Here is a 22,520-nt window from a genome sequence, read left to right as displayed (position 1 = left end):
ACTTTTGATTTCTGAAAGCAATGCCAACACATATCCTTGAATAGACTATGAATGCAGCTAGGAGCCCCTGTTTTCCTTTGTTAGGTTTCTGCATTTAGCTATGAGTAAGCTTTACAGTAAGCTCAGCTAAAGAGTGTGTTTCCATACTTTATCAACAGGAATAATGTAGTGGACAATAGAAGCATATACACATGGGACTATTAGTGCTTGTGTTTGCCTTTGATGCATTCATTTAGGGCACAGTAGAGTACAGTACTGATCCATGTTGATCCTCTGATAATCTGCACAGCAGGTGCACATGGTGCAGGGCATGATCAGCTGGGATGTTCTCCTGTGCTACATTATTGAGCACTGCCCATCCCTCTGGTCAAAAATGTTTCTGCAATGTGTACTGAACAAGTAAACCTTGTTCAGTAAATTTTAAGTAAATGTTTCCTCCTTATAGCTTCTTCCCATTTTATTGCTTCCTGTTTGATGCAGCTGGGGGAATTACTGATGAATTGCCTTTTAGTTTCTCATCTTCTTTTCACAGTATAAATATTTGTGTCTGTGTAGGTCTGGATACTGATTTCCTTACATTATTTGAAATACTGCTATTTTGCTATAAAAGAAGAAACAAAATAATATAAGGAAACCAGTAATTAAAGCCCTCCAAATAGATAAAAAGGTAAAAATTAAGGGGAAATTCATAACTGATTCATCACAGTTGCACTGAACATGGGGAGCTAGCAAATGAGCAGAATCTGCAAATGGGAACCTTTTAATTGAAATGCACAATGGCCCTTGATAGCCTCAATAGTACTTTGCATGTGCACACTCCCCCCCCCCCCAAAACAAACAAACAAAAACCAGGCTGAAAAATAAAGAACAGCAGAAATTGTTTTTGATGCAATGAGCGAGCTACAATGTTTTGATACTTCATAAAATATGAGTCAGCAAAGGATGGCAATTACAGAGAAAAGGGCTAGTGCAGAAGCAACCTATGACTGTGATTTCAGTATAGCTCCCATTCATTCCAAGAGGGCTTGGGCAAGAGATCTTCCTAGCATTGTGCGCATGCGCTACAACAACAAGCAGTTTTGCAGTGAAGCAAAGATCCTCCGGAGCTGACAGTGGGGGTCTTGCATGCATAGCTGTAAAGCAGGGCTGTTTTGCTCAGGTATATAGAAAAGGTGACCTTTAATGGAAAAATGAGGAGGGAAGTGTTCATGTCATTTCACAGAACAAATAGGATGGAAACACAGTTTCATATATGGGGCTTTACTGGCATGTGGGTCTGTGCTAGAATTTAATTGCTTTTTGGCATTCTCTGACAATGGCATATTGTATTACTATCTTCAGCGTGTGCATTTAGCTGTCACATTGCCAGCTAGAATAGACAGTGATGGTAGTGGCTGCAAACTGTAACCCATACACATAGATAAGACTCATCAGTCGTTTGTACATACATAGGCTGAACAAGCTCTGCTTTCCTCCATTAAGGGGAGGGCTGTGGCTAATTTGGCATGCAATAAAACATCACCCATCATAAAAATATTTACTAAGGAATACTAAGAGAGGTAGGGTAACATAGCCTCGTGGTATATGCATGTGAGTACCAAGTGACTGTTTTCAGCAACAATAACTTGGCCCTTTGTGTTGCCTGGCCATTGGTACTGCCAAGGCAGAGTAATGTGGCCAACTCAGGCAGCAGATTTTGGAAACCATTAAAGCAGCAATGAGGAACCTCTGACCCGTGGGCCTAATTAGGCCCAGCAGGCCCCCCCATTTGGCCCATGCTGTGATTTGACTCAAACCATGCCCAGGTGTGGGACAGGTAAAGCTGTGGTGCCAAATTCAAATGAAACAGTTTTAAAAGATTACAGCACATCAACATCTATGTGTCTGGACAGGCTTGCCTAAACAAAACAGTTTGAAGCAGGCAACAAAAAGAATACAGTGAAGGCACCCTGCTTGATGCCAGTAAGCAGGGAGTTTCAGAGAGTAGCTACACTAAAAGAATGATTTCTTGCAAGTGCAGAACGAGTATTATGTGACACTGTAACAGTGCTAGTTCCGCAGATCAAAGCACTCCAGTGGGCACGTATAGGATAAGGTGGTCCCACAAGTAAACCAGTCCCAAGTGGTTAAGAAGTAACATCTTGAACCTGGCCTGGTAACAAACTGGCAACCAGTGCAGATTCCTGAGCAGAGGTGATATATGTTGACAGGGTCTCACTCTTGTCAGCTATCTGGCTGCAGCATTCTTCAGTAACCGCAGGTTCCAGGTCAAGTGCCAGGTAAGCCCCATTTAGGGTGCACTGCAGTAAACCAGTCTCAAAGACGCCAATGCTTGAACTACCGTGGTCAGACTCTCCTGGTCCAGGAATGGTTGCAGTTGTTAGCAGACACAGCTGATAAAAGGCACTTATAGCTAATGAGACTACCTGGGCCTCCAGTGACTGAGCTGGATTCAGAAGCATCCCAACTGTGTACCTGGTCCTTCAGGGGAATTGCATCCCCATCCAGGCCATGCATTTGACTAATTTCTTGGACACTGGAACCACTCACTTACAGTGCATCCGTTTTGCCAGGATTCGAGCTCTGCATATTTTCCCTCATTCATCCCACTGCTGCATCCAGGGCCCACACGGCTTCTCCCAATTCTGATGTTATGGAGAAATAGAGCTACGTGTCACCAGAATACTGATGACACCTTGCCCCCCAACTCCTAATGAGCGCTCCCAGCAGCTGCATGGAAAATGGAAATGGACTGCCTTCAAGTTGATTCCGACTTATGGCTACCCTATGAATAGGGATTTCATGGTAAGTGGCATTCAGAGAGGGTTTACCATTGCCTCCCTCTGAGGCTAGTCCACCCCTTTGAGTCCTTTCTCAAAAGCTTGCCACAGCTGCACAAGCCAGCCCCTTCCTTGTCCGCATCTGCCAGCTGGGGGGCAACCGGGCTCCTTGGGACCATGCAGCTTGTCCACGACTGCACAGGTGGCAGGGCAATTAATCCCTGAGAGCCTCACTGTGGGGTGATCTTTAGCTGGTCCTTTACACCCAGGAGACGTGAGCGGGGATATGAACTCACCGACTTTGGACTCCCAGCCAGGCTATCCTCCCCACTGTGCTATACTGGCTGCCAGCAGCAGCTGCATACCGATATTTAAATAGCATTGGAGATAGTGCCCTGTGGCAGCCCATAGCATAACTGCCAGGAGGCAGAAAAGTACTCTCCCAATGCTCCTCTCTGGACTCAGTTCCCTAGGTAAGACTGGAACCACTGTAACACGGTGTCCCCAATTCCCATTCCATGGAGCTGGTCCAGGAGGATGCCATGCTCAATGATATTGAAAGTTGCAGAGAGATTGAGAAGCAGGAGCAAGGAGAAGGTGGAGGTTCACAGCAAAAACAATCCATCAATAGTTCCCCCATTAGGTTTTTAGGAAGACTACCAGGGCCATACGAGTCTTCCAGACAGCAGCTCAGCCCTCTGTATGCCTCTTTTAGTCCCAGTCTGAACTGGTTGCCTTTCATACAGACATAGAATTTGTGCATTCCCAGATTGGAGGAGGGAGGGAGAACATCAGTCCTTTCTCAAAAGGCTCTGTTCTTCTAGAAGGTTAGCTCATATGGCAGGAATGGTGAACCTGTAGTCCTTCAGATACTGTTGGACTATGACTCCAATAAACCCTGACCATTGTCCATGCAGGCTGGGGCTGCTGGAAGTTGTAGTGCAACAATATCTGGAAAGCCAGAGATTTCCTATTTCTTTTCTTTGGCAAAAATTGATTGTACTTGGCCATATATTGTACATAACAAAGCCAATATATATATTGCCTAGAGTCAACTGCTTCATGTGTGAAGTTTAAATAAACCTTTCTTCAGTTTGTCTGTAATGCAAACTTGCACTAGTGACATTTATTAGAGTTAACATTTATTTATAGACTGTCCAATAACAACCTTTCCTGAGCGGCTTACAAAAATGTTGATTTCTCTTTCATGTTCTGTCCAGCTGGAATAATATTGATACATGGCACAAACAGCAACATTATAATGCTGAAGAATTATCATTAAGATTTTTTTAATCTGCAAATTGGTGTTGAAATGTGGAGAACTGAAATTAAGATTGAAAAATGAGAAACTGTGTGAACCAAAATTGGCAAATCCTTCCATTTCTAGTCCTCACTAGGGATGGGCAAGAAATTTGATTCAGTTTGCATTTCAAGCCAAATTGATCAAGTTTGCACTTTACAAAGCAATAAGAACCAACACCCAGCCATCCTTTGAAAGTTGCACTTATTCAAATGTTTCAATGCAGTTCACCAAAAATGCATCTGTTGGGGGAAAGTGTGCATAAAAATGAATATATGAGGGAAAATAGCATACAGAGATGCATTCTATGACAAGAAATGGCTTGCAAAAATATGTACATTAGTCAAAACTGCCTACAAAAATGTGTTTATTAGGAGAAATTCACATTAAGATGCCGGAGAATTTTCATGAGGATTTTTTTAAAAAGCAAAAGAAGCAAATTGCTGCAGAAATTTGGAGAACTGAAATTAAGATTGGAAAAATGAGAAACTGAGAGAACCAAAACTGGCAGATCTTCCCATCCCTAGTCTCCCACAGCTTGCCTGCAGTACCAGATGTGCCTCTTGGTGGCCTTATGGCTTCACATATATGAGAATACCTCCAGTATTGGGAGTGACAATCATCTCCCCCTAGACTCAAACATCTGACCTCAAACATCGAGGGGAGCACTTCAGCATTAACAAGTAGTATAAGTGCTAACTGAGAAGGAAAACAAAAGATCTCAAATGAACCATCAGCTGCTGGGCCTGTCAAAGTCTTAAAAAGGTCCTGGATCTCTTCCATTGTGGAAATTTATCAGCAGAGGTAAGCTTTATATTGCAACCCTAACCATGCTGTCCCAGAAGAAGGTCCTACTCAGTTCAATACACTTACTCCTAATATTTAGAAATTTGAAGGGAATAAATGGTTTATACTGGCCTTCCTTGAGCTGGTGCCCCCCAAATGTTTTGGATGCCAATTCCCATCAGCTCCAGCTGTCGTGACCAATGGTCAGGGATGATGGGAGTCGTAGCCCAACAATATCTGGAGGGCACCAGATTGGGGAAAGTACTTATTTTGAAACTATTTGAAAATTTCATTTAGTTTCCTTTGACAGGAATACATGTTTGCTGTACAGAGCTGGGCACCAGGGATTGCCAACATTCTTTTTGAAGCTGTCCGACTTGCAGACATTTCATGTGGCTGTTTGGAGATGACAGAGAAAATGTCTGTCAGTTACTGAATTACAGGATTTCTATGTGCCAGGCAATGTTAAAATTAAAAGCACAAGATGCCCAATCATAAAAAGTTGATATCCTGTGACAGGGATGGGGAAATGTATTGCTGGACTACAACTCCCATCATGCCTGACCACTGTCCATGCTGGTTGTAGCTGCTGGGAGTTGTAGTCCAACAACTTCTGGAGGTCCATAAATTCCCCAAGCCTGTCCTATGAGGATCTCAAGGGGTAATTTCTATTAGACTTAGTGAATTCTCAGAATACCTTAAGATCCCCCCCCCCGTCATGTTTTCTTGAAGATGTACAAGATCTGAAATCTGTCACTGAAAGGCAGAAACACTCTTGGGCACACCTTAAGAGGCTGATCTGCCAAGCCATGTCAAATTGGCCAGTTGCCAGAACTGGAGGATGCAAAGGGGGTAGGGGTAGGGACTCCAAATGAGCCATTTCTCAAGTACATACAAGGGAGGTTGGCTGCTTTTGTAGTGGAATAAGCATGCATGTGCTGAGAAGGTTATGTTGTAAAATCAGTTGCATGAACACCGTGCTGCCACATGTAACCAGCCTCTTCATAAGAAAATAATGGAAGGAGCTGGTATCTTTATGAAAGATGCGACCCTGCCTTATACTGAATCAGACTGTGAGTTTATGTTGCCCATTCTGATAACTTCTCTCCAAGATTTCTGGAAGAAGTCTTTCTTCTTTGTTTTGCTAGAGACAGAGATGGGCATATCAGTTCCCATGCATGTGTTAGTCTCTCAGTGGTAGATGGTGCCCTTTGTGACAGGTAGGGTGGAACGCAGAGAGTCTCACAGTAGGTGAAGGCAAAGCTAATGGCAGGCAGAGTTAATTCTAATTTTGTCCCCATCTTCCTCCCCACTGAGCTGTCCAAGGGCAACACCTAAGACTAAGGAAGAGGGACTTCCCAGGAGGATCCCTATGCCTGTGCAGCCTCTGAGACTGGGCTCCCGTCTTGGATGAAACTTTTTCAGTTCTAAATCCAGTCAGAAGGGTCTTTTTTGACTGGGGATAATTTCTTCCGGATAAGGAAGAAACGTGAGATTTCCCACACAGCTTTGTTGTGATTGTTGGAGACTGGAATTCGTCAGAATTTTCTGTGAAAAGAAGGTCTTCCAGCAGCTCGGACGGAGCGAGGATTTCTAGCCAAGCTCAGCTGAAAAAAGTGATTCGTTTTTTTTTTCTTTAAAGAAAAACGACCTAACAGGCAAGCATTCTTCTGTCTTACGCTTATTATTTTCTTATCTATACAGCTACAGAGATTTGTCAAAGATCCAGCAATTAAGAAAACCTGGGTGAGCCAAAACTTTCCTTTTTTTTTTTTTATTCACGGAACTAAGGGGGAAGAAAATAAAAATAGCCTATCTTTTTTTTATTGCAGAAAGCTGACATGGAAAATAGCATTATAAAGATTACAACGGATGAGGGTTTTCTTTTTGATTTATAAGACTTTTGGGTAACATATGTCCGGGACTATTTTTTCTGATCTATTTTTTTTTTTGACGAATCTGCTCATTCTTTCTGTTATTAGCTATTTGGACGCCGAGAACTAAGGTTGTTTTTGCACTTCTGGGCATATAAGAGATAAGGGCTGTCTAGAGTGTGATGCTAGCTGGTTTGAAAGATTAACTCCTTTGTAACTGGATAAAGAAATAAACTGTTCTTTGCTTGGGACATTGAAGGAGTTTTGTTCCTTTGGCTTTGGGAATGACAATTAAGAAGATCATTGATGTACAAGAAGGGACTTTATCTATAGGCATGTTTCAGAAAATAATGAATGGGATTAATTCAATAAAACAAGAACTGAGAAATAATAGTCAAGCGTTGAGAATTGAACTTGACGAAATGAGACAGGAGCTGAAAGAAATTCAGGATTCTGTGAGAAAGGAGAATAAAGATAGATCTGGAAAACCAAAAAAGGATGAAAGAGAAATTAAAGGCAAGGTTCAAACTATGGAGATTGGATTAAATATGGACATGGAAAAAGATTTGGATTTTCTGGCGGTGATGGATCCTGGAGACAAATATTACGGTTTGAACTCAGCGCTGTCCCTGAAGGAATTGAAGAGATTGGAGATAAAGATATTATCGGTTCAAAAAAATTCCTGGACTGGAAGGTCTTGATGGAACTTGAAATGGAGAAAGCTAACAGAATTAATCCCTGTTTTGTGTCAATGGAAAAATCTTTAAGAGATGTGCTAGTGTATCATGTAAAAAAGAGGAACAGAGATGCGGCTTTGCAACAATATTTCAGTGATACGTTTGGAACTGATGGCAAGAAAATATCTGTGAAAAAGGAAATTCCTATCAGACTCTTATTATATGACTATGACAGCAAGACTATTGGGCGCGTAAAGATGGAAGATGGAAGATGGAACCAATACGGATAATGGAAGAAGAGCGATTTGAAATTACTGGATCTAGTAGACTTGATGAGTTGGACTAATTGACATGTTTATCTAGAAAAAAAATTGATGGACATATATCTCAAGGATTGGAAACTTCTCTTTGACTTTTTGTGGAAGAATAAAATGATATGATGTTAATGAGATTTGTAACCAATTAAGATAATTGCTGGAGGAAGGTGATTTTATAAGCTATTAAGATACAGGCTTGTTATATATTATAGACTTATAGTTGAACTATGACAAATTGGTAGTCAATTTTTTATATATATATATATTTCTTTTTATTGTATTAGTTATGGATTTGTGTTTTTTCTTTTTGTATTGTTTTGGTTTTGAAAATTTGAATATGGATAAATTGACATGTTTACTTAGAGAAAAATTGATAGACACATTTCTTAAGGAATGGAAGCTTCTTTTAGATTTTTTGTTGAAATATCAAAATAAAATGATGATATTGGGATTTGACGATTAATTAAGATAGCCTACAGAGAAAAGTGATCCTGTATGTATATATTAAGGGACAGGTTTGATATATACTATATACTTATAGCTGATCTGCGACAAATCGGAAGTCAACTATTTTACTTTATTTTTTTCTTTATTTGTTTGTTGTATTTTGTTTTGTTTGTTTTTTTGAAAAATTTGAATAAAAATTATTAAAAAAAAAAGACTAAGGAAGAGGAAGCTGACAGCTAGTGCCACCCCCTGGACTGGTTGTAAATAAGAAGGCAGGCAGGTGGGGGCTGGCTGAGGCCAGACTGAAGTTGGTGGGACAGTGCCCCATTCACCCTAATGAAGCAGCCTCTACAGCAGTTCTTGAGCAGGTCAGCTCTTCCTTATATGTATTAGTCTCTCAGTCATTGTGCAAGTGAGTCAATCAGCCCACAGTAGCACCAGAGCCTCTTGCCCCCTTAAATGGCTCCGTGCCATCTCACCCCAGCTATCTGTCAGTGTGCACAGCATTTGATGGGTCCTGGCTATTCTAGACAGGTAGGCAAAGGATGAGGTGCAGGACACCAGTTTCTACCAAGCACCCAGAGAGGTAAGGAAATGTTCCCATCTCAAAGGAAATGCACTCTGCACATGCTCAGGGGCACCAGAGGTGCTGGAACGTTTATAAACAAAAGGTGCTCCACTATCCTCATTTTAGAATACCCAAGTCCAGAGCTGCCTATAGTATAAGCAGCACAGAGTCATAAAGTCCCCTTCATATTTTCAAGTTTTGCTTTATAAATTAGTACCTACCCCGAGAAAACCCTAAACCCCACTCCGATAGGATCGTGCCATATACAGAAATATTTTCATTCACCTGATATTACTAATGGCAGAATTTAAGGTTAAATATTGCAATGTCATTACATAGTGTTTAGATGGTTGGAGAAACCAATTGTACTTTGGAGTTAGTACTGATGATAAAAGTGTTAAACTAGAATGAATAAAAGTCTAACCAATCTCTGTGGGTTAAATCAAGGCTAAGTTAGTCAAACTGATTTTTAAAAAAACAGTGAGACAGGCTAATCATAACCAACTTAGGAAGCTGCCTTATACCAAGTCAGACCATTGATCCATCTAGCTCAGTACTGTCTACACTGATTGGCAGCGGCTGTCCTTGGTTTCAGGCAGGGACACTCCCAGCCCTGCCTGGAAATACCAGAGATTGAACCTGGGACCTTCTGCATACAAAGCATGTGCTCTACCACTGAACTACAGCCCTTTCTTTTGTAAACATGATGATGATAAAAATATCCAACCTTACATCTTAGCTGCAAGGTAAGACAATCAACAAAAAAGCTACACAGTCCTGATCAGAGTATGCTATGAACAAAGGGAAAAAGCAGAGAAAATAATTTTAAATGATTCCAGAAATGATTTTGAGGCTTGCCTTCAAAAACGAGAAGATATTGCCAACTGAGGGGAACATTATCCCATCCTCTATTAAGATCCAGTTTCCTTCCACTAGATTCTGGCTAACTAACAGTGCTTGTTTCTTCTTCATTGGTCGGTAATACATAACATGACTTCCATTCAATGGCTAGAATGCTGGAAGGGGAGAGCAGGCTTGCTTCTTACTAAACAATTGGGCACAAAGCTGCCTGCACATTTTCCTTGACATCTCTGGAATTATAAAGATCAAGATTTTGTTAGAAAGATGAATGCTAAGTAGGTATAGAAGGATCTGTTAATTTTGGGTTGATCAGTTTCTCATTTTTCTAATTGTAAATTCAGTTCTTCATAATTTTGCAACATTTTTTTTGAAAAAAAACCTGATGGAAATTCTTCAATATTTTTAGTTCTAATATCTCCTAATAAATACATTTTGTATGCAGTTTTGACTAATGAACACATTTTTGCAAGCAAAATCTATAATAAAATGCATTGTTATTATATATTTTCCACAAATATATTGTTTTTATGTACACTTCTCCCTAATATATGCATTTTTGTTTGGTTTGGTTGGAAGACACCTGTGCGTGAATTTGTTTTGTGTGGGGAGATCGGTGCACAACGATCAACACACAATCTTGACAGAAAAAAGGCTTTGATCCAATGGCATGGATACCACGACAATTGGAAGTCTTTTACCTGCTGCAGCCTTCATCCGCCTTCACAGCTGTTGTAACATACACATTGTTATCCTCCGCCTGTTCTGCCATTGAGGACTTTCTTGGATCGTTCTTTGTCTGGTTCCTGTCCCTTGACCTTACTGCCATGGGTGACCCTGCGGGGAGTACATGACTCCCGACGGCATCGCTCACAGGGTTCATTGGAACACGCAAGCCCACTCACCACTGCAAGGTGACGATCCAGCGAGGGGATGCATTTTTGTAAACATTGGTTGGTTGGAGAAGTACATTGCAAAATTTGGATAACTGCAAACTTTGAAAGAGAGCTGTGTTTTAGTTTTCATATAGTTTTGGAAAGTGAGAATTAGATAGATTGGACTTTAAATGCAAATCAAATAGAATTTCCCCCCATCCCTAAAGCTAAGAATCTTGACCAGTTCATTCTTTAATGGAGGGACAGCTAGAAGATGAGCAAAACAAGGGCAATAAAAAGGGCAAACTATGAGTGAGGATTAGTCAAGGCATTCCTAATTGTGACAGGGAACTATTAATATGCCCTTCAGGACACTATTAGAGGCAAACATTCTAGAAGAGACTAGTTGTATGAACAAAACCACAGTGTTTTTGAAGTCATTTATGAAGAAAGGGTATACTGTAATTTTCGTAATGGTGCTTCTGTTGTGACTCACTCTGCTTGGAAAGGATTTTTAAAAATCCAATATATTTCAAATACTTCTGGCCCTCAAAGAGTTCCAGGAAACTATGCTGGGTGTTCTGGAAAGTTTTTTTCTGTTATGACACTCTTGGCCAGATCAAGTAAGTCATGAACCTTTTAGTCACCTTCTTGTCTGGAGTCAGGGATGGACAATCTGTCAGTTTGGGTTTCTCTATTTTACTCTCAATTTCTCTTTTTTCCATTCTCAAGTTCACCCCATTTCTGCACCAGTTTGTGTTTTTTGAAAAGTCTGCAGGAACATTTGCATGCATTTTCATGTGCTTTACTCCTAATACGTGCATATTTGTGTGCAGTTTACAACTGTATACCATCATTTTACAAGTAAGTTTCCCCAACATAATGCATTTTGTATGTTATTTTTTCTAATATATGCATCTCTGTCCATTTTCGTCTTATGTATACATTTTAAAGTATTTTTGGTTGTTGGAGAACTGCAGTGCAAGACATGGAGACATTAGCCGTCCAGCACAACAATATCAGTTTCTGAGCCACTAGTGTTGCACATAGAAACCAAGCTTTTTTATTCTTATTTAGCTCTCAAATATGTATGGGAATTGGTGGGAACAAGGCTGCGTTCTTCAAGAATATTATGAACATCATAGATATTGTATCCATCATTCCTTATTTTGTGACCCTCATCACTGAGCTGATTCAGCAGAATGAGCTCAATGGCCAATAGAACATGTCCCTGGCCATCCTCAGGATTATTCGTCTGGTCAGGGTCTTCCGTATCTTCAAGTTTTCCCGGCACTCCAAGGGGCTACAAATCCTTGGGCAGACCCTCAAAGCCAGTATGAGGGAACTGGGCTTGCTCATCTTCTTCCTTTTCATTGAGGTCATACTGTTTTCTAGTGCCATCTACTTTGCGGAGGTGGATGAACCACAGTCACATTTCTCCAGCATACCTGATGGCTTCTGGTGGGCTGTGGTCACCCATTCCTGTGATTTCTCACAGACAATATTCACACAGTACTTAAAATGCCAAATCCCAAATTCAGATTTTCAGAACATCGGGTGTCTACATGAAAATTCAGAATATGAGGATCTGAGTGAAAAATTTAAGTGCACCCCTCCCATTTGTTTCAGCACCAGTGCTAACACATTTGCCCCTCTGTTTTATCCCAGTTACTGAGGAGTGCCCTCCTTAGTGATAATTGTACTAGCTTGAATTCCTTTTTCAAAAGTGCCCATAGATTATTGTAATGCTGCAAACCTTTTTTCAGATTATTTGTGCACCACTCAAATACTGGCTTTACTGGAACGCCATGAGTTTAAATCCAGGTTTGTATATTTTGCACGGCCTGTGGGTGCTGCTCTTAAATATTTTGTATATGTGTGTTGAAAAATGCATTGTATGTTGAATCCGGTGCTCACAACTGTCTTGGCTAGTGGCAGTTGTTTTTTTTCTTGAGTCTATGGTGATTGCTCTGTTCCTATGGCAAATAACTTCTCTGACTCTGCAAGAAGCTGATCCTCTGCAAAATGTCTTCCTAGTGTTTGTCACATGGGAAAGTATGCAAAAATTGTGGCTTCTGCTTGTGGTGAGGAAGCCAGAACAATACATTTCCCATACGTTTGGGAGCAGACACAATAGGTCATGGGGAGATGGTGGGAAAACACCTACAATAAGCAGGGAAAAGTTGAACTCATCCAAACTAGCCAAAGAGGGTTCTGTTGCTTGCAGCAGCCTATCCTCTACCCCCCCCCAAAAAAGCAGGTTCTAAAAAGAAGATACTAAAATTTGCAAGATGGAAGTAATCTTTCCCTGTTCCAGTCATCCTAGTTTGATCTCATTTGAAGGGATAACCTACAGTGCCTGGGAAAAGAGCAGAGGCAATGGATTTCTGCGAACTGTCCAAGACACTGCCCCTGTAAAACCCTATAACCTTGGGCACTCTGCTGGGCGTTGTTGCTGTAATAATGAGTTCATGCAAATCACCCACTAGAGTCTTCCCTTGAAGGAATAATAGCAGCAGTGCTAAATTAATAGCATTAAAGGCAATTAATTCTGTTTATTTAAAGAAGAGTTATCCTGAAACCAGTTTGATTTTAAGGTTTGTAAGCAAGCGAGCAATACACAGACATAAAATCCTCTTGGTCTCTCTCTATTCATTTGCAGATCATCATAGCGTGAGAAAGACACAAGCGGCTGGTATCTAATTTGGGGATTTATGCTGCTAATCTGATTAACCCCATATGATGGACGTATCCAGTTGGAAGGAAATGGAGGTGGCACTGGTTAGTTTTGACAACACTGACGAGGTAGTCGAACAGCCCTGTTTTTCAAACGACCTCAGTGCTGCTGGCCAATCACATAAAGGGCATCCCAGCTGTGCCAGCCTCCTATCCAACTGGAGAATTCTCATAAATAGTGAGAACACAAACAATGAGACCATATTCTCCAAATTGTCTGCTGAGTTCAGTGACCACCTGGGCACAGAGAAAGTGGGCATGGATGAGGGCGACCAGAAAGTCATCATTAACATTGCTGGGCTGAGGTTTGAGACACAGCTCAAGACTCTTAATCAGTTTCCAGAGACCCTTCTTGGAGATCCTGAGAAGAGGATACGTTACTTTGATTCAATGAGGAACGAGTACTTCTTTGACAGGAATAGGCCAAGTTTTGATGGGATACTGTACTACTATCAATCTGGAGGAAAAATCCGGCGCCCAGCCAACGTCCCTATAGATGTCTTCGCAGATGAGATCACTTTCTATGAGCTGGGTGAAGAAGCCATGGACCAGTTCAGAGAAGATGAAGGTTTTATTAAGGACCCCATCACTCTTCTGCCAACCAATGATTTTCACAGGCAGTTCTGGCTGCTGTTTGAGTACCCTGAAAGCTCTAGTGCAGCCAGGGGTGTGGCTTTGGTCTCAGTCCTGGTTATTGTCATCTCTATCATCATTTTCTGTGTAGAGACCTTGCCTGAATTCAGAGATGACAGGGAGATCAAGGAGATCAAGGATGCTAACAATCTAACCAAAGCCATTGTGGCCCCTAATACTTTCACAGACCCCTTCTTTGTGATAGAAACTGCCTGCATCATCTGGTTCTCCTTCGAGTTGCTTGTCAGATTTGTTGTTTGCCCTAGCAAGGCTGCGTTCTTCAAGAATATTATGAACATCATAGATATTGTATCCATCATTCCTTATTTTGTGACCCTCATCACTGAGCTGATTCAGCAGAATGAGCTCAATGGCCAACAGAACATGTCCCTGGCCATCCTCAGGATTATTCGTCTGGTCAGGGTCTTCCGTATCTTCAAGCTTTCCCGGCACTCCAAGGGGCTACAAATCCTTGGGCAGACCCTCAAAGCCAGTATGAGGGAACTGGGCTTGCTCATCTTCTTCCTTTTCATTGGGGTCATACTGTTTTCTAGTGCCATCTACTTTGCGGAGGTGGATGAACCACAGTCACATTTCTCCAGCATACCTGATGGCTTCTGGTGGGCTGTGGTCACCATGACGACTGTTGGCTATGGAGACATGTGTCCTACCACCCTGGGGGGAAAGATAGTGGGGACTTTGTGTGCTATTGCAGGGGTGCTCACTATTGCACTCCCTGTGCCTGTCATTGTCTCCAACTTTAACTATTTCTACCACAGGGAGACAGAAAATGAAGAGAGACAAATATTACCTAGGGAGGTAGATCGAATACTCAACAGTGTGGTTACAGGGAATGGGAGTATGGATTCCCTGAACAAAGCAAATGAAAATTATTCTCAAGATGAGACAAAAAAATACTGAGTCACAGAAGATAAAAGCCTTGAAGTGGCTCTGACTGACTGATATATCATGTCTATACTGCATAACTCCATCTCTTTTTAAAAAACAATATTTTTGCTTTGGTTTTTCAGTCTTTCATTTTTGCTATCTGACTTCTTGTGACTTTTGAAATAAACATAGTATTTCTCATCTCTTTTCCTTGATCCTCTGTCTCTTTTTAAAATCAAGTGCTAGGCTATCTAGTAATTGTTTTTCTGCTTTGATATCAATATTTGTTCCCTAATGTGTTCATTTATTATCAGTGTTTCATTGCATTTTTTATTAGCCATGGATTCTTTGCATATCGCCTCCACACAAATGGGGTTATGGTTGATTGAAATCAACAAAGAAATTAACTGATTCTTGTTTTAATTGCTACTAGTCTAGAGGAAATAGCAGGAAGGGTATGGAAGGATAAGCAACTATTGTGCCAAAATGTGGTTGCTCCAACTTCCTGCAACAGAAAATGCCTCTTCAGTTAACTACTTCTTGCTGCATTTCCTGTCAGTCTGTCATAGTTGCTGATCTCAGCAACCTTTGGAGGTGCCCTTCATAGCAAGAGAAGGCACTCTGCGTATGCTCAAAATTATTCTCTATTTCATTACAGGTTTCCGAGCTGAATCCTGCTATGAAATTATAACTGGTCATTAAAGCTATCATGAAAATGCCATGTAGTTTCACTTGGCAAAAACTTGCCATTTCACCAAAAGAAGATTTTTTGGTACATTCTCAAGTCAGTCATTAAGAATGATTGGTGTTAATGTTTTCACTTTGCCTGGAAAGAAGAAATGCACCCTTAAAAATAGAAAGGAGGCAAAAAGGCACTATTTCTGTATAATAACTTTACATAAATATCATCCCACGATGCATTATGAATCACTTGGTAATCATATAGTAGCCAGAAGCCTTGGAAGAGACATCCAACTGCAACAATGTTTCATCTAGGTATATAATTGTCAGTTAATTGACCCTGACAGTTTATTTTTTATTTTTCTTGCTTTAAGAATTAGCAGTTATGTCAGCATTCATAATATTAATTAGCGTATGTAGTACTGAATTGCTAAGATAGGTTATAAAACTTGCAGTGCAAATTTAGTGTGCAATACCACTTCTACTTCCCTACAAATAAGCCCCATTGACCTCAATGGGACTTGCTTCTGAGTAGGCAGGTACAGGATTGCGATTAGAAAGTAAGGTGTGAATTCACAGCATCAATTTGAGTTTTCATATGATATTAGGCCATATTAATTGCTGTGGCAGATTGTCTTCTCTGGTGGAAATGGATTTGTCACTCCATTTGAACCACATGCGATTATTCAGCAGCATCTTTGGTTATTATGAGCTATTTTAAACCACAATCTATGCTCTTAAAATAATTTTTTTTAGTTTAGTTTAGAATATATCTGAGTATATATTAAATTTCTCTTTCAAATAATATATTCTTTGAGCCTTGCTGTGAATTCCCCACCGCTGCCACTGAACAATCTCTTCCTTGTCCTCACCACTGAAACCTTAAATTGCTTCCCTGTTCTCACTGTTTATATCATCAAAATGAAGGTCTGCATAACCAGGTTATTAGTGCTTGCCTAGTAGAATCTGTATCCAAGATAAGAAGCTACAGAAGCAGAAAGAGGAAACACAAGAAAGATACAGGCAAACTGGAACAGGTTCAGAGGAGGGCAACAAGGCTGAAACAAAGCCCTATGAGGAGAGACTGAAAGAACTGGGCATGTTTAGCCTGGAGAAGAGAAGACTGAGGGGAGATATGATAGCACTCTGGAAAGGTTGTCACACAGAGGAGGTCCAGGATCTCTTCTTGATCATCCCAGAATGCAGGACAGGAATAATGGGCTCAAGTTGCAGGAAGCCAGATTTCAACTGAACATCAGGAAAAAATTCCTAACTGTTAGAGCAGTACGACAATGGAACCAATTATCTATTGAGGTGGTGGGCTCTCCATCACTGGAGGTCTTCAAGGGGCAGCTGGACAGCCACCTGTCGGGTATGCTTTAACTTGGATTCCTGCACTGAGGAGGGGGTTGGACTCAGTTGCCTTATAGAACCCTTCCAACTCTACTATTCTATGATTCTCTACACAAAACCAGACAATCGCTGCAGTCCTTCTGAATAGACATGCATAGGATTGCACTGTGAGTCAGATTAATGGGGCAGAATTCACAGCACTGGTTTCAAAGGGAAATCAAATATAGCAAATTCAGCAATTTTTTAAAAAAGAAGAAAAAACACCAAATTGTCTTGAAAGATCTAGTTGACAGGTCCTTCTTTTGTACTTCACTAAATTCTTCTTTCTGCTGCTCCTGTTCTAAGCCCCTCCAGTATTTCTAGGCTTGCTCCTGTCCTCAATTTGCCAAATAGCCCACCTAATTCTAGCCCTATTTCCATTTGTTTGCCCTTTTTCCATCCCTGTCCCTTATGACCTGGCTCAGCTCCATTCACCTACCCTGGTTTCTGAGGTTGCAATCCTACCTGGGCTGGGAGCAAATTCCATTGTACTCAGTGGGGCTTGCTTTTGAGTAGGCAAGTACAGGATTGCACTGTCAATCACTTGCAGTCCTCTGCTCCATCAGTATGTTGATCAAGGCTTAATGTTGCATTCCATTTCATTTACTTTCTCCCCTTCTTCCTGTCTTCATACTAATCTTCACTCATTTTTCATTAATGTGCACTTTTCCTCCCAGAACTGCAGGCATGGGATGTTTTTGCCAGAATAACCACACAAAAGCAATACAAGCCTTTGTGCAACTCCCCTCCCCAAGCAGTCACACTGATCTATTCTAGTTCCTTGAATGCCTATATATCAAAGGTATAGAGGCCTTGTCTTCCTTTACATCTGGTTAAACAGCTGTAATAATTTTGTAGACATTTTTCAAGAATGGGCACCTTACTTCTGAACCATCCATATGATATAGAGGAGTACATTCCTCTTTTCATCTTTACAAGGAACATCAAACATTCCTTGTAGTCAATTGAGTACAGTCAGATGAGCACATCACAGATCCCCCATTTATTCTGTTGAGAAAACAGTCCTCTGTGATGGACAGATGCATCTTCAGAGGGGCGGATAAAACTGTAATCTGGCAAGAAAGGGGAAAAAACAGTTCTGGAATGGACATTTTTGCTCTTTTTAAAGTAGGTTTCCACATTCCCACTCTCTCCTTTTTATAACTCCTCTCCTTGGCCATGTTCACATGAACCTTTAATTCAGTTTTTTTTAAAATCACCAAAACATGTTTTGATGCAATCTGTTCTTACTTTGATCCAATGTATATAAACATTGGGTGCCTGGTAGCTTCCTAAAACGTCTATGCATGCTGGCTCTTCTGTGCCCACAGGTAGCTGAAAGTGTTGTGTGCAGCTGTGGATCATACATGAGCCTGAACTGTTTGTACACTGCAAGTGCTTTTTAAAGAACAAAAACCCAAATCTGCCTCTTGCAATAAAATGCAAAAGGCTAAATCCAACACAGGACAGTAGCAGCAAATAAACAGATGGCTGTGGGCAGCCACTCCAGTAGGTGAAAGATTTTCAGGTGGTCACTATTTGCCTAATGGTCATGTGACTTGATCCTAGGAGAGGAGTTTAAGTGAAGGGAGCAGAAGTACGGAGTCCTCTTTAAAGGAGTAAACATACCTCTAGTCCTGAAATATGAGCCTGGAAAATAGAGCTGGAGGCTGAAGAGTACTAAGATGCCCTAGGCTGTTATTAAAAAGAAAGACATATAGATGGCTGTGGCTTCCAAGTCTGTTTTCTATGAAGGATTGAACTGGGGTGTAGGCTATGGTGGCCTGCCTCTTCAGTACTCCCATTCATTGCTAACTATAACCTCAAAATATGCCCCTATCAATGTGATACCCCTTTTCCTCCAGTTTTCTGGAAATCCTCTTTCTCTCAGTTGCTATGACAACCATGAGAAGGTCAATTAGATGTGTATGTAGGGATTAGATGTCAGATGGTTAACAGCCTGGCTTGATAGATAGACAGATTTTCCTTAATTTTTACAACTTTGCTGTTCTAGTAAATGAGTTCCAAATAAATAAATAAATAGTATTCTGTCATTCAACTGTCTTCAAATAACAGGTTTATGCTAATGGTCAAGCATATTTAATCCTTTCCAAAACTATGAAATATAAAAACTATTTTTAAGTTTAAAAATATCTACTCCTGAACATATGCCAAGCTTCTACTGAAAGCAAATCTACAAAAGTCAGACTAATGCTGAAAGCTGAATGACTGTCTGTAAGAACAAGGTTGGCAAATGTTTACTATTTTGGGATCTTGAATTTAAGCTACTGATTATAGAATTATAGGAGTGGACGAGGCTTGATCAAATCCCACTACTGGCCATAAAGATACTGTGCACTTATGCTACCTACATACATGGATCACAGTCTAGCTCGTTACATTAATTGATCCCAAGAAATTTATTTCTAATGCTCTAAAGGGCATTATTAGCTATAGCAGTCCTGACATCCCCCTCCCCAAATTCAAAAGGGCTAATGGTATTTGGATTACAATTACAATTATGGTGCTTACTCACAAATTCATCACCAAAAGGTAAGAACATGTGGCAGTAAAATCTGGTGGCTGATAGCTACCTAACCCATTGGCCACCTGGGTCTACGATCATTAAATGTGTACATCGTCCACACAGAACCAAAAAACAAAATTAATCAAAGGATTGCAAACTGAAAATTTCCTGGTAATAATATATTAATGAATGAATGAGCCCATAGCAACATTTCACATATAATAGAATTATAAACAATGGACAACTGGAGTGGAAAATGAACAGTGACCCAGAGGAAGAAGGGAATAAACAAGGGTCCCACACTGTCTTTCAGCCCTGGGCTTATTGACATGTTTTCCAGGCAGCAGTAGTGATGGTGGCCCCAGCCTCAGTCTGGAGGGAGAGATTAAAAAAAAGTGAGGAGGGAGCAAAATGGTGCCACGGATCAAGTTGTGCAATACTGCCTACCATTGCTGTCCTCACACTTTCTCCCTCAGACAGAATGGCTGGCTGTTTTTTTTCTTTTTGAAGGTGACTTCTCACTGGATTCAGCTGCTGGCTGTTCCACAGGCATCCCTTCAGAAATACAGTAGCCTTCTGCCTGCAGGAAGAGGAACATTGCGCTGCCAGGGAGGGAGAGCCCCTTGTCATCTGCTGCTGCTGTGCTGCTTCCCCTGGCTGTCACCACCACCACCCTTCCTGCTGGAGTGCTGCTATTAACAGCTGCCACGCCCTGCAGGACCAGGTCCCAGGTACTCAGCCAGCTGTGGCTAACCTTTTCCTCCTGTCCCTCCTTGAAGGGATATATAGGCTGGCTGGCTGAGAGGCCTGGGAGACCTTCTGCCTGCAGGAAGAGGAACATTGCGCTGCCAGGGAGGGAGAGCCCCTTGTTATCTGCTGCTGCTGTGCTGCTTCCCCTGGCGGTCACCACCACCACCCTTCCTGCTGGACTGCTGCTATTGTATTCTATTGTATTTTAATGCTATTTAATTACTTGTTCTGTTGAGTTTGCTATTTATTTCTATGTTTTTGTATTTTATGCTGTTTTACTCTTATGTACACCGCCCAGAGAGCCTTTTGGCTTTGGGCGGTATAGAAATTAAATTAAATAAAAATAAATAAATAAATAAATAAATAATAATACAGGCTGACTTCAATCCTGGACTGAGGGGATCCAGTGGTGAAAATGAGACAATGCAATGAGGTATGGGATACTGGCATAATGTTTAGTGGTAACACAGAAATGCTGCTATAAGCTTCAAAGATTTCAAATACCTGTGTCCTTTATTGTTACCACTGTCGCTCCTGCTATGGCCAGTTCCCCCTAGTGAACCTGATCTTCGCTGCAGCCTCTGATGTGGCATGAAGGCTACCACACCCCAAGTGCTGTCCTGGGATTAGCTGCCTAAGCAGTGGCCCTGGGATGGATCAGGCGTAGGCCTGTATGGGAGCTATGACGTCTGCCTCAGTATTCTCCTCCTTAATGACATGTGAGGGTATGGGCTGCAATTGCTCAATGGTGATGAGGGATAAGCACCCTGCAAATGTCTTAGAGGCACTTTTTAGACACACATTTCAGTTTCGACCTTCTACCCTGCCATAAATTTTCCCTGTGCTTTGAGATCATTGCATGGTACTATAGTCCCTTTGCTTTGGAGTTACTGACAGAAGTTGAATTTATTTATTTATTTAATTGCAATTTTAAACCGCCCTATAGCAGCAAGCTCTCAGGGCGGTGTACAACAAGATAAAACCACATTTAAAATACAAACAAGTGTGGATTACAGTATACAATTATAAAAACATATTTAAAAACAAAATTAGAATACAAATTAAAATAAAAATTACAATTACAGTTTAAGTTTAAAATTAAAATTAAGCTTAAAATGCCTGGGCAAAGAGGTAGGTTTTTACCTGGTGCCGAAAAGATAACAAAGAAGGTGCCAGGCGTATCTCGTCTGGGAGGGCATTCCATAATTCGGGGGCCACCACTGAAAAGGCCCTAGATCTAGTTGCTGTTCTCCGGGCCTCCCTATGAGTTGGGACCCAGAGAAGGGCCTTAGACGTCGAGCGCAGTGAACGGGTAGGTACATAGCGAGAGAGGTGTTCCATCAGATATTGCGGTCCGATGCCGTTAAGGGCTTTATAGGTAAGAACCAACACTTTGAATCTGGCCCAGAAACATATTGGTAGCCAGTGCAGTTGGGCCAAAATAGGTGTTATATGGTCAAATTTCTTTGTCCAAGTAAGAACTCTGGCCGCAGCATTCTGCACTAGCTGAAGTTTCCGAATCGTCTTCAAAGGTAACCCTACGTAGAGTGCATTACAGTAATATAATAAATAACATTAAATTATCTGTTTCTTTCAACAAAGGAAGGTTAACAATTTCCTCCTATTTTGATTAAGACAATGGCAGGGCAGGGGCAAAGAGCTAAGCTCTTCTACGCTTGTGCCATAGTCCCGATCTTCCTCAGCGGTACATCTACAACACAATGGCAAGCTACGTGACAAACATCACATCTATTTTGTCCTGGAGTTGTCTTTACACTGAATGCCGCATCTTTTTAAAGGCCCAAACTGTGGAACTATCTCATCTCATAATATTTCATAAAGTCTCAGGCTCGATCTAAATGTGCAGCAGAATAAAATGGGAGCATTCTGAAATATGATCCTCTATCTACAAATATGAAGTAAGTGGCGCCGCCCATTCAGTCACCTCAGTATTCTACTGCCTCATTCTGCTGAATGAAGCTGACTAGGCCTACATAATAGTTTCTGGTGTGTTGACATCCTCCCTGTGGTGATGGATGTGGGTTAAATAGCACTTGGTATGATCAGTTTAAATTCATGCCTACTTTCCAAATTTGGCCTATAGAAAGTTACTTAAGCTAGTCCTCAGGCATAGAGCAAAATGGCGCAAAAAAGTGCTGACCGGTACATATCCTTTGAGCTTTAAATCCACCATTGGAAATGTAAAATGTGCAAACCACAATCCAATTGTGTAGTGATCTGGGATGAGAGTTTCAAACACAAAAACACACATTCTTGGTCTAAGCAACTTTATAAAAATAACAAACAAAAACCTTAAGGGCATGACAAGTGCTGCAGGGTACCATCTTGTCCCCTATGCTGTCTAACATCTATATGAAGCCCTTGGGAGCAGTCATCAGGAGATTTGGGATGAGGTGTCAGGAGTGTGCTG

General features: G+C 41.1%; 1 protein-coding gene across 2 annotated transcripts in view; it reads left to right on the top strand.

Moving 5' to 3' along the window:
* KCNA10 (potassium voltage-gated channel subfamily A member 10) overlaps nt 1-14,838 on the top strand; it is a 41,989-nt gene extending 27,151 nt beyond the window's left edge. For both annotated transcript variants that reach the window (XM_061632620.1, XM_061632619.1), the window contains exon 2: nt 13,145-14,838. In XM_061632620.1, the coding sequence (XP_061488604.1) occupies nt 13,222-14,772 (1,551 nt within the window). In that variant the 5' untranslated portion in view covers nt 13,145-13,221 and the 3' untranslated portion in view covers nt 14,773-14,838. The remainder of the gene's footprint in view (nt 1-13,144) is intronic.
* Nucleotides 14,839-22,520: the final 7,682 nt, after the last annotated feature.

This window comes from Rhineura floridana, chromosome 6 (assembly GCF_030035675.1).
Source record: "Rhineura floridana isolate rRhiFlo1 chromosome 6, rRhiFlo1.hap2, whole genome shotgun sequence".
NCBI lineage: Eukaryota > Metazoa > Chordata > Lepidosauria > Squamata > Rhineuridae > Rhineura > Rhineura floridana.
Note: the sequence above shows the minus strand (reverse complement) of the source record. Positions and strands in the feature narration are given on the sequence as shown.